Genomic DNA, 13,544 nt, shown 5'->3' with positions numbered 1-13,544 from the left:
GTTGAAATATGTGACCCTGGACCACAAAACCAGTCATAAGGGTTTTTAATTGAGATGTATACAACATCTAATAAATAAACTTTCCATTGATGAATGGTTTATTAGGATCAGAAAATATTTGGCCGAGATACAATTATTTAAAAATCTGGAATCTGAAGGTGCAAAAAAAAAAAAAAAAAAATATTGAGAAAATCGGTTTTAATGTTGTCCAAATTAAGCAATTCATATTACTCTTTAAAAAAGAAGTTTTGATATATTTAAGGTAGGAAATTTACAAAATATTTTCCAGGTACATGGTCTTTACTTAATATCCTTATGATTTTTGGCATTAAGAAAAATCTATAATTTTTTGGGCTATTGCTACCAATATACCTGTGCTACTTAAGGCTACTTAATGTTTTGGTTTTGTGCTACAGGGTCACATATGTGCTCTCCCTATTTGAAATAAATCTAACTATAATCTTTTATTTTGACTGGTTACCCTAATTCTGGTAATTGCCAGAAAAAGCAGTAAACGGCATCAACAGAAGTTTGCCTATCCCACGCCTCCCAGCTAATCATTACAGCTCCTGAACAATCATTACACCACCAACACCACTTACTCTCGTACTCTCAGTTTGCTTTCACACCACTCAGTCTCTCTGAAGAAGCATGGCGGAGGAAGAGGAGGCCGGCAGACCCACATGGAGCAGGCAGATAGAGTTCACTCTGGCTGGGATCGGCTGCGCTGTGGGCTTGGGGAATATCTGGAGGTTCCCGTACCTGTGCTACAGGAGCGGTGGAGGTAAGACACAGACTGGTGAAATAATGTTCCTGACTTATGTTAACTAATGCTATGAATCTGATTTAAAGATGTTTTTCTCCCATGACTCATGTACCATTAATTAAACTATTGCTGTGAAAACTTTCATTATGAATCAATGCATATGAATTTCATATACTAACAATGATAGCAGAGTCTGTTATCTTCTGTTGTTATTTAACAATTTCACCTTTACCTTTCAGACTGTAAAAGTTAGATCATATGTCCACACGTGAATGACAGTGGATAAATTAGTTTATCTGTAACTGTAACAGTGCGTAAGATCAACCATGACTCTGCAATTCATCTCAGATCACATATTGCGACAATGTTTCTGCATAATTAATATGTTATCCAAATGCAGGTGCACCATCAAGAGATGGAGACTGATTTAAAGTTATAAATATTATTTTTGGGTTTTAGATATTTTGTTATAATATATTATATAAAAACACTATGTTCACATGTACATTTAAATTTTTAAGGTTTACATTTGTATATTCAAAGTTATAACTATATATTGAGATTTATATAAATTTATTTACAATTTACAATTTAAACCATATTCAGGTTTACATTCATATATTCAAAATGTCCATTTAAGTACCTTAGAAATATACATATTGCAACACTGATGTATTCAGGTTTGCATCTGTATATTCAGAGTTACAATGGTGTATTTGCATTAAAAATTTTTAATTCACTATTTACATTTACATAATCATCATGGGATCTCGCTTAGAGAGACCAATCTACTTTGAGTGTAAACTTGATGAGCCAATGCACATTGACATGCAATTACTACATCCAGAAGGCGCTGATCACAGCATGAGTATAAGTAGGCAGCAGGTGCATCACATATTCAACTTTTTACTTCAGAGTTTAAAAATCACATCATTGTGGTCATGACTATTCTATGGAAACAAGACTGAACGAACAGAACAGAACAGTTTTCCGCTTTGCCACAGTTCATTTTAAATGAGCCTTGGCCCAGAGAATACGCCTGCGCTTCTGGATTCTATAGAGCTTTAGCCGGCAATAGCGAATGGCATGGTTTATTGTGTTCACGACAATGTTTTCTGGAAGATTCCTGAGCCTATGATGTGATTTCCATTACAGTAGCATTCCTGTATATGATGCAGTGGCAACTAAAAGCCCAAAGGTCATTGGCATCCAGTTTGGTTTTCCAGCCTTTACCTTTACGCTCAGAGATTGTTCCAGATTCTCTGAATCTTTGGATGGTATTATGCACTGTAAATGATGATAACTTCAAACTCTTTGAAATTTGTCTTTGAGAAACTCCTTTCTGATATTGCGCCACTGTTTTTCGCCACAGCATTGGGGGAATTGGTGATCCTCTGCCCATCTTGACTTCTGAGAGACACTGCCACTCCGAGAGGCTCTTTTTATACCCAGTCATGTTGCCAATTGACCTAATAAGTTGCAAATTGGTCCTCCAGTTGTTACTTATATGTACATTTAACTTTTCTGGCCTCTTATTACTGCCTGTCCCAACTTTTTTTGGAATGTGTAGCTCTCATGAAATCCAAAATGAGCCAATATTTGGCATGACATTTCAAAATGTCTCACTTTCAACATTTTATATGTTATCTATATTCTATTGTGAATAAAATATAAGTTTATGAGATTTGTAAATTACTCAATTCCTTTTTTACTCACAATTTGTCCAGAGTCCCAACTTTTTTGGAATCTGTATATATTCAATATTCTGACTATATATTCTGATTTACATTTTTATATTTAGAGTTATAGATTTACATTTACATTTACATAATCAGAATTTCCATTAATATATTCAGAATAATAAATATTATGTTTACATGTATATATTCAGATTTGCATGCCTATATTCAGAGATATAACTATATATTCATATTTACTTTTTTAAAATCACAACTTACATTTCTATAATCAGGGTATAACTTACTTTCATAATAACACTTTTACATTATTCAGAGTTATATACACGATTTACATTTGTATATTCAGAGTTACAGCTAAATATTCTGATTTACATCGTGCATCTCTTAGTTAAATGTTGATGTGTTTATTATCATCCCCAGGTGCGTTCCTGGTGCCTTACCTGCTCATGCTGGTAGTGCTGGGGATCCCGCTGCTGCACATGGAGCTGACGCTCGGCCAATATCTGAGAAGGGGACCCGTCCTGGCCCTGACCAAAGCCTGTCCCCTGCTGAAAGGTTCATTTCAATTTTAATGCAGTTTAATGCATTATACAGACTTACAGATCCATATAGATGCAATATCTATGTCACTGCTAATGATAAGATGATATGGAAATATATTACTATTCTATTTGCTCTAATTGATTTAAAATAAAAAAGCTGCTTGCTATGTGTACTGTGCTAGACTAACTGAGACTTGTCACAGCACTTGTATAATGTTGCTCTGTTGTTGGTCTGATTGCTTCTGTTATTCTCCTCATTTGTAAACTGCTATAGATTAAAGCGTCTGCTAAATGATTAAATGTAAATGTAAATATATTACTGACTCAAGGTCTGGCTAAAGGTCAATAACTGTTATAAATCTATCCAGGTGTTGGCATGGCAACGGTGGCCATCTCTTTCATCATGTGCACATACTATAATATCATTATCACATGGGCGCTGTACTACATGTTCAGCTCTTTTCGGAGCGAGCTGCTCTGGGAAAACTGCAACAACACATGGAACACGGCCAACTGCACCGACCGTGTGACCAACAGCTCCACATCCTCCACCGCCAGCCAGCAATTCTTCAAGTGTGTTCATATGCTTTTCTTGTTAAAGCTACACTGTGTAACTTTTTTTTTTTTTTTGCTTTTTCAAAATTAACATTTAAATAATGAACGAGTGCATCATGCTAGCTAACAAAAGCATGTTCCATGAACGTTTTGCTAATGTTACCATTAAGTTATCTAAACGTTATCTCTAAATGTTCAATTAATGTTGTATGGGATTTTAAGGGAACATTCCATTTCTACATATTATGACAACATCACTTTTTTTAAATGTTCTCTGAGAAACATGTAACTTTAATTATTTTATTAAAAAAATTTTTTTTAAAGATAAGAAGTTTAACTTTAAGTTAAGAAAAACATCCAACTAAAATATTCAAAAAAAGGCTCCATAAACAATATTCTCGCATAGTCAGACCTTCAGACGTAAATTAATATAGTAAGCTTATAATAAGTACTTATGTTTTAGAGCTAGAAACCACAAACATATATCATTCCTCCGTGTGTGTTTATGTCACATCTGTTAATAAAATAAGTAGGGCAGGTGGCTATAGTAGTAACAAATAAGGGCACGTAATAAAACATGTATCAACATAGTTAGCATATTGGATGCATGGACTATTTTCACAAAAAAATGTTGCCAATCTCCAAACCAGTTACTCCATGGTTATGTTTAAAGCAAATGTTGCCAGACTTTTCTGATGTTATTTTAAAATAATATAAGTATATATGCTGTTTACCTGGTCATAACATAAAACATTTTTTCAGATATTCGACTTTATTTAAAGAGTTTTGATGTCGCACAAGACTTCATATTCATCCATGCAGAATAGTAGAGCCAAAGTGCAATGACCGAAACAGTTACAATAGTATAGCTTTCAGTTTTTATTTGTTAGTGAAGTTTGTCGTATTGACCGCATTGGATGTGTTGGCTGTGTTAGTTATAAGGTGCTGGAGAGGACCAGTGGTGTGGAGGAGACGGGCACCTTGAGGTGGGAGCTGTTCCTCCTGCTGCTGCTGTCCTGGATCCTCGTCTACCTCTGCATCTTTAAAGGAGTCAAATCCACTGGGAAGGTAAGATGTGAACAGATGAAGAATATCAGTCAGCATTACTGCTGGCCAAAATCTACAAAATACCACTTCAGTATTTCTATCATGTTCAATTCTTGTCGTTTATTTGTAAATATTTTTTGTAAGTTTACTAACAATCTCTTAAAATTAAAAATTAAAAGGAAATTCTATCCCATTCCATTATTGTGGGAAAACTAAATAAAAAAGGTAATTGTGACTTTTAATCTCACAGTTCTGACTTGTTTTCTCAGAATTGCTTGATACAAACTCCCAATTCAGATTCAAATTCTCAGTTGTGAGACATAAGTCAGAACTGCGAAATATAAACTCACAATTCTGACTTTATATCTCGCAATCCTGAATTTTTTTTTCTCAGAATTGGACTTTTCAGACTTTATAATATTGAATGTTATAAAGTCAGAATTGCGGGATATAAAGTTACAACTGCGAGACTTTATTTACAGTTCTTTTTATACAGTTCTGACTTTATAACTCACAATTCAAAAAAAGTCAGAATTGTGAAATAAAAAGTCACAATAACCTATAAATATAAATATAAATATAAATATATATATATATATATATATATATATATATATATATATATATATATATATATATATATATATATAGTGGTGGAAATGGGCTTCCATTCAAAACAAATCAGCGTGTGATAAACAAGTGATAAAAAAATTAAACAATGAAACATTGAAAAACAGCAAAGAAGTAGTTAATGTTGCGGTGTGTAACAAAACTATTTTATTATTCACGCAAAATATAAATACAAAATAATTTAATTTTCTTTGTTTTGGCTGAATTTTTTTATTTTATTATTTCTGTACGATTCACCCATTTAAAGTATGTGTTATTTCAAGATACTTCAAAGAAAACCACAGTATTTCTGTATCATGGCATCATGTACTTAAAACCATGCTAATTCAATGTGCATTAATTGCAAGTTCAAACAGAATACATCAATCATCTTCATGCACTACACTAACATTTGTTGCATTACATTGTTTTTATAATGTTCACTGCACACAGCTCTCATTAACTCATAAATTATAGTATTTTTTATGGTAGGCCTAATGCATTCAAACATCATGGTAGCAGGTGTTGTATAACCTTTGTACTTATTCAGATTTAAATAAGCATAACAATAATGGTCAAAATGTGCATAGCTGTAATGAAAATATTGTTACTCTCCAAAAAACATAAAATATCCCCAAATTTTTAGATTTGAAAAATAATCGTTATTTTTGTAATGTTTAGATTTTTGTTGTTGTTGTTATTTAATGATTTTTTTTTTCTCAAATATACATTTATTATAAGTTGTTGTTTGTGTGTGCATCACAGGTGGTTTACTTCACGGCTCTGTTTCCATACGTGATTCTTCTGGCTCTTCTGATCAATAACGTGCAGCTTCCGGGAGCCATAGACGGCATCCGATTCTTCATCATACCCGAGTGGGACAAGCTGCTCAATGTGGAGGTGGGTACGAGTAGACTGAGATAAATGAGAAACAGGCAGTGCATTTGTTATTATTTTAGTGAAAGAAAACAAATGCATGCAATTTAATTTATGCTGTGAAACTGAATTGACAGCTGGAAGATAACTGATTTTTGGTGTGTAGTTCTGATTGTACAGTACATTGTTTGGCCTGTGTTTTATCTTAACGTTGTGTAATGTTTGTGTGTTAAGGTATGGATTAATGCAGCAGCTCAGATCTTTAACTCCATTGGGATCGGCTTCGGCTCGCTGATGGCGATGGCCAGCTACAACTCCTACAACAACAATATCCTCAAGTGAGAACTTGTTGCATACAACATACCATCCCTAATCTACTTTCAAGTTATATAAATATCGCAAATCAAGTTGTACTTGCATTTCTCTGGAGCAAAGATCACTATGATAATGAATTTATTGTTCTAATGAATTTATATGACCTTGCATTTTATGTAAATGTACTTTTATGTCATCAGGGCTCAATGTGCAAGAAGAAGGCGAACACACTTATCTAGGTTTTCACTAACATTGACTTTTCTTCTAATATTCGTCTCTTTTTTTCATCGACTGTAGAGACACTCTGGCCATTTCCATCACAAATTCCGTGACTAGTATTTTCGCCGGATTCGTCATTTTTTCAGCATTCGGCTACATGTCTCATCTCCAGAATGTGCCGGTCAGTGAAATCGCAGTGGACGGTGGGTTACTCTAATGTTCATTTGATTACTTGCATCAAAGCTTTTCACTAGTATTGTTAAATCTGCTGTGTCTTAAATGATTCTCCGTGTAGGTCCGGGTCTAGTGTTTGTGGTTTACCCACAAGCCTTTGCAACGATGCCCGTTGCTCCTTTGTGGGCCTTTCTCTTCTTTTTCATGCTACTCTGCCTCGGCCTGGACAGTCAGGTATGATGAGAACACTTCCTGTCATTTTAACGTACCCATTCCTGGTTAATGTGGCTAAAATAACATTTATGAGACGCAGTCTGATCAACCCGTGTTAAATGAGCTGATATGATGTTAAAGTGAGTTCGTTTAATGAATTATTAATGTATTCATAAAAAACAAACAACTGTGTCAAGGTGTAAATACATAACAAGAGATAAGTTATCATTTTATCTTAATTGTTTTTCTATAATGCTACTTTGCACTGTTAGCAGATAAAAAATTGTTGCTTTATTTTTTATAACAAATTGTAATAATATATAACAACCATGGGAGACTTGTACTGCCTTTATCTAATGAAACCCATATTTTATCATGATAGGAATTACAGAAAAATTCCCAATTTAAATAAATTAATGAATGGCCTTATCTGGCTTTATTTTCTAAATGCAAATATATATATATATATATATATATATATATATATATATATATATATTCTTTTCATTACGGAGTCAAATGAACCTGGAGATGTTTTCACGAGGATTGTATGAACTGTCACATCTGTGATTTATAATTCATGAAATGTGAGCTGCTCATTGACTTTGTTCATCTCACTCTCATAAAACATTAAGCAACACGTGCATGAATGTTTGTTGGAGTAATGCTGTTTGAATCATTTCACAGAAACCAGAGCTAAAGCATTGTTAAACTTTAGCTTCTGTTGTGTTTGTGTTCTGCAGTTTGCCATGGTCGAGGTGATGGTGACCAGTCTGTTGGACAGCTACAGTAAACCCATACTCAAGTACCTCAAACACAAGGAGTTTCTTGTGCTAGTAGTCTGTGGTTCAGCCTTCCTTCTGGGCATTCCTAATGTCATGCAGGTTACAAGAACACTTTTTTACTATTTTATTTTATTTTATTTTATTTTTTATTTTATATTATTATTTTTAAATATTATTTTTGTGTATTTTTTATTATATTTAATTTTCTCTTTAGCTTCCCATTAAAATAGTTTACAATTTAGCAATTATTTAGTATCTATGATTTTTTTGTTTATTCTTCTTGCTATTAATTGTTGTTGTTCATTTATTTATAAATTTTTTCAAATAATTTTGTTTGCATTTTGTCTAATGTGATTATATTAAGTGTGACTTCAGTGTACCTGAAAGAAAGAAAGAAAGAAAGAATAGCCAATGGTCCCTCAGGCTTTATTTTCTATATGCTAAATATTATTTATATTTTTTATTTCTATTTAATTCTAAAGTCAAATAAACCTGGACATGTTTTCGAGATTTGTAATTCATAAAACATATCAAAATATTAATATAGAGAAAATATCAATCAAATACTGCATTTGATCTTTTTTCCTCACTGATGTTTTCCATCATGTTTGTCTTTGGGCTTTATTGCCTTCAAATAAAATCAATTTAATTTTCTTTCAAATAAATTATGCTTTGTTTTCTAATCTTAATCTTAAGTGTAATGTGTCGGTGAAAAAAACTTTATGGAAGCCCGTTTCCGCCACTGAATAATAAAAAAAAGGTAATTGTGACTTTTTATCTCTCAGTTCTGACTTATTCTTATTCTGAAATAAAGTCAGAACTGTGGTATATATACTCGCAATTGCAAATACAAGTTTATATCTCGCATTCCTGACTTTTTTTCCTCGCAATTTTGACTTTTATTCTCAGAATTGTGAGATAAAAACTCACAGTTGTTAGAACATATCACAACCATTGTGAATTTATTGTAACAATTGTGTTTATATCATGCAATTATGACTTTATAACTCACAATTGCATGCTATAGTATAAAGTGTGAGAAAATAAGTCAGAATGGCAAGATATTCATTCAGAATTGTGAAATATAAAGTCAGAATTGCGAGCTAAAAGAGAAAAAAAGGTGTAAAATCTTATATCTCACAATTCTGACTTTAAAACTCACAATCATGAGTTTATATCTTGCCAGTGCTTTAAGTGGGCCGGTACGCACTTGTACTCATACCAACGCTTCCAAATATAGCTCTTGAGCATACAGCCACCTCTCAGTGCCCCCAGAACGTGCTTTAAGCGTACTGGTGCGTTCATTTGGACATCTGTTTTAATAGAGGTTTTAATCCTTTTCCTGCGCTGCCGCTTTTCAGAGCACTCTTCACAATGCACGCTTCGTAATTCTTCCTAGTGCGGAGCCTGGAGCGTGAATCATTTGAACCAGTTCGGGAGTTCGGAGCGGGTTCGCAAATCATTTGAGTCAGTTTGAAGATCGCGAATCATTTGAATCAGTTCGGGAGTTCGGAGCTGGATCTCGAATCATTTGAGTCAGTTTGGGGATCGCAAATCATTTGAATCAGTTCGGGAGTTTGGAGCGGCTTCGCGGACCATTTGAATCAATTCGAGAGCTCGGAGCGGGTTCGCGATTCATTTGAGTCAGTTTGGGAGTTCAGAGCGGGATCGCGAATCATTTGAGTCAGTTTGGGAGTTCGGAGCGGGTTCGCGAATCATTAGCCCCTTTCACACTGCCATTCCGGCAAATACAGCGGTAAAGTGTTCCTGTAATTGTTCCCTGGTCGCTAGATTTGGCACTTTCACACAGCCAGTGATGACCCGGTATATGTGCGTGCTTTCACACACAACCCCTGAAGATCCCGTAACGACACGTGACATCAGCGTGTGACGTGTAATGTACGAGTCGACAACGCTTGGCACGTTATACTTTAACTGAAGCAAGCAAACGATCTCTGCGTCAGCGCGGAAAGTGAGGAACTAACTGATCTCTGCTTCATTACAGTTTGCACATGTGTTTTCGTCGCGAATGTTGATCTTCCTTCAAAACAGCCGGTAAAAGAGTCGCGCGATAACGCGCGTCATCACTTCGATACCGAATTAGATCTGGCTTTTGTTCACACAGCGCTCGTTCCGGATCGATTACCGCAATGTTACTATGTCCCCGACCCGGGTTCGATTCGGTAATCAATTCCGGGACGTGGTTGCTTTCACACAGAAGGCGACCAGGCAATGTTACGGGAATATTGCGGGTCCGACGTGCAGTGTGAAAGGGGCTATTGAGTCAATTTGGGGATCGCAAATCATTTGAATCAGTTCGGGAGTTCGGAGCGGCTTCGCGGATCATTTGAATCAATTCGGGAGTTCGTAGCTGGTTTGTGAATCATTTGAGTCAGTTTGGGAGTTCGGAGCGTGAATCATTTGAACCAGTTCGGGAGTTCGGAGCGGGATCACGAATCGCGAATCATTTGAGTCAGTTCGGGAGTTCAGAGCGGGATCGCGAATCATTTGAATCAGTTCGGAAGTTCGTAGCGGGTTTGCGAATCATTTGAGTCAGTTTGGGAGTTCGGAGCGGGATCGCGAATCATTTGAATCAGTTCGGAAGTTCGTAGCGGGTTTGCGAATCATTTGAGTCAGTTTGGGAGTTCGGAGTGTGAATAATTTGAGTCAGTTCGGGAGTTTGAATGCAGTAATGCAGTAGCTCTTTCTAAGGGTATTTTTTCAAAATCCTTTTGCACATTTTATTTGTGTTCAGTAGTTCTTTCTAGCTCAAGCAAATCCTCAAACTAATAAAAGGATTTATTATTAAGATCGCCTGTTGACTGCTGTATATAAAACCCCTTCAATATAGTTGTTGTTACCTCAGGGGATGAGGGGAGTCATCAAAAAAACAAAACAGAAAATAAAATTTTTTTGGCTATTAATAGAGTACCGGCACCTCTTTTGGGCCACTTAAAGCACTGTATCTTACAATTCTGTGAAAAAAGTCAGAATTCTTGAAATAACCTTTTAAAAATAAAATGTAATATTCAGTGGCAGAAACAGGCTTCCATACAAAACAAAACAGCAGTGTGTGATAAACAAGCGATAAACAAATCAGACATCAAAAAACAACAACAAAAATAGTCAATGAAAATTTAAGTCTAATAGAGGTGATCTTAAGTGTGACTTCACTGTCTCAATGCTGTATTTTAGCTTTTTTTTCATGCATTTTTTTTTTTTTACCACAATTATGTTTTAAAACAGCTTTATTGATTATTATTCTTTTTCAATTAAATTACATAAAAAATAAAAAAATAAAACATTATGGATGCATTTGTGTCTGTAAAGCGAGAATGCATTACGAACAGGTTTTATGAAGTTGATGAACCTGGAAATGTCTGTCAAACTAACGCTCATCTTTGGACTCAGGTGGGGATCTATGTGTTCCAGCTGATGGATCATTATACAGCTATCGTCTCCATCATGTTCCTGGCGTTTTTTGAGGTGGTTGCTGTTTGTTGGCTTTACGGTGAGAGACAAACTGTGTCTGTTTCTACAGGCAGTGTGCATGTCTTCATCTGTTTCATCAAGCATGGAAAGAAAGCTCTTTGTTTCTTGTTTTAACAGGTGTAAAGCGTCTGTGCAGTAACATACTGGAGATGACAGGAAAGAGACCCAGTATTTTCTTCAGGGTCTGCTGGTGGGTCATTTGTCCTGCTTTGATAACCGTGAGTGTGCGATCACAGCGTTTCTGACACAGTGCTTGATCTGAAAGCCCAGCGTGGATTGGTGTTAGAACTGAAGGTGTTTCTGTGTCTCTCAGGTTATCCTGGTGTTCTCGGTGATTCAGTTTAAGCCAGCGCGCTATGAGGATTACGTTTACCCGCCGTGGGCTCAGGGTGTGGGGTGGCTCATCGCTTTGGCCTCCATCATCTGGATTCCTCTAGCAGCTGTGCACACGCTCTGGGTTCTGCCCGGATCCTTCACCGAGGTACTTCACCAAATCTGCTTATGCTTTGGAAGGGAAATATTATTGAAGCATCTGTTCAAACGTTTGGGTCAGTAACATCTGTAATGCTTCTGCTCACCAAGGCTGCATTTATTTAATCAAAAATACAGTAATATTGTGAAATATTATTACGATTTAAAATAGCGGTTTTGTATTTGAATATATTGTAAAATAGAATTTATTTCTGTGATGCGCTGCTGAATTTTCAGAATCATTATCTTCTGTGTCACATGATCTTCAGAAATCATTTTACTGTTCAAGAAACATTTCTGATTATTATCGTTTATCGTTCATATTTTTTTGTGAAAAACGTGTTTTTATGATTCTTTTATGAATAGAAAGTTCAAAAGAACAATTTTTTTTTGAAACAGAATCTTTTGCAATATTATAAATGTCTTCGCTCTAACTTTTGATCAATTTAATGCATCCTTCCTGAATAAAAGTTTGTTTTTGCATAATAATTATAGCTGTTTAGTCCCTGATATGCAGAAAACATATTTGCATAAGGATTTCTAATCAAAACGGCCAATGTAACATACTCCGCAATCAAAAAAAAGTTTTTTTTTTCATTTCATTAAGATGAATACTGACATAATTGTTTTATTAAAATTAATAATAAAAATTATAATAATTAATTATTGGTAAAATATATATTTTAAAAATGTTTAATTACATTTTTTTTTTAATAAAAATGTTACTGACCCCAAATTTTGATATACACCATAAAAAATAAATACTATAATTATTATTTTTTTTTTTTATTTCAACTGAATGTGTTACTTGCCATTTCTTTGTAATTATTTGTAAAAAAGTACTAGCAATTTCTGAGTAACACATTATTTTTGATTGAAGTGATTGTTTGAACTTAAAGAACCAGTCAATTAAAAACATATCGGGGCCTGATGGGGAAAATTTTCTGTTTCGTATATACAAGCTCTTCAACACTGTACTGGAGATATGTGCTTCTTTCTTTTCTTTCAGAGACTAAAAAAGTCCATCACACCGTTTTCTCTGGACGAGGACTCGGAGAACCCGTATTACAAGCAGAAAGGAGCCATTATGGAGGTGATTCCCAACATCGCCGTCATCGGCTCCATCGTACCTCTATCTGACAAACCACCAATCCTGGACTAAACCAGACTGAGCAGAACCAGAGACACGTCTAGGGAATATTTACTGGAGACCTGTTTGAAATATAGTCCCAAATGTTAGTTTTAACAAGTAGCTCTCTTTACAGGATTCATGATGCATTGCAGAACATTGTCATGGGGGTTTATGTTGATCTCAATAAAACTAAAGATCGTTAACCTCTTCTGTTTTACAGTCAAAGACACAGTCGTTTTTTTAACCCATCACGTTTTATTCTCATTAGCAGGTGTTTGGTTTAATCTTTATGGGCGTGACGATTGAACAACAGTCTAACGTGAGATAAAACCCTCGCTCAGAGTCCATGCAGTGAACTTCACCCTTCAACTTTGCTCTCCTTTACAGCAGGAGCTCCTTATTGTGTACATCTTCAGTTTGTTAAGTGTTAGAAGCTGACATTCATACGGATTCAGAATTCATTAATGCTAAAAATATACAAACCAAACACTGTTAACATTGGTGATAGTTCACGTGGATTTATTCATGAAAACAGGTAGGTTTCAGAATACCTTCAGATTAATACTTTGTTCTTTGATCCCAACATGCTGCAGATTAATGGCTATGATCTCAATTCATGTGGGCCAATCTCAAGAAACATGCACATTC

General features: G+C 35.1%; 1 protein-coding gene across 1 annotated transcript; it reads left to right on the top strand.

Annotated features, from left to right (window-relative positions):
• The first annotated feature begins 607 nt into the window (after positions 1–607).
• On the top strand, positions 608–13,103 carry si:ch211-283g2.1 (sodium- and chloride-dependent GABA transporter ine). Its single transcript, XM_052598576.1, has 13 exons — positions 608–784; positions 2,887–3,021; positions 3,377–3,581; positions 4,499–4,631; positions 5,985–6,119; positions 6,330–6,433; positions 6,708–6,832; positions 6,925–7,037; positions 7,760–7,900; positions 11,213–11,312; positions 11,411–11,511; positions 11,607–11,774; positions 12,774–13,103. Exons 1-13 carry the CDS (start codon positions 652–654, stop codon positions 12,924–12,926), a joined length of 1,746 nt encoding a protein of 581 aa, XP_052454536.1. The 5' UTR covers positions 608–651; the 3' UTR covers positions 12,927–13,103.
• Positions 13,104–13,544: the final 441 nt, after the last annotated feature.

Source organism: Carassius gibelio, chromosome A5, assembly GCF_023724105.1.
Source record: "Carassius gibelio isolate Cgi1373 ecotype wild population from Czech Republic chromosome A5, carGib1.2-hapl.c, whole genome shotgun sequence".
NCBI classification, from domain to species: Eukaryota; Metazoa; Chordata; class Actinopteri; order Cypriniformes; family Cyprinidae; genus Carassius; species Carassius gibelio.
The sequence above is the reverse complement of the archived record's forward strand: the minus strand, read 5'-3'. Positions and strand labels throughout refer to the sequence as shown.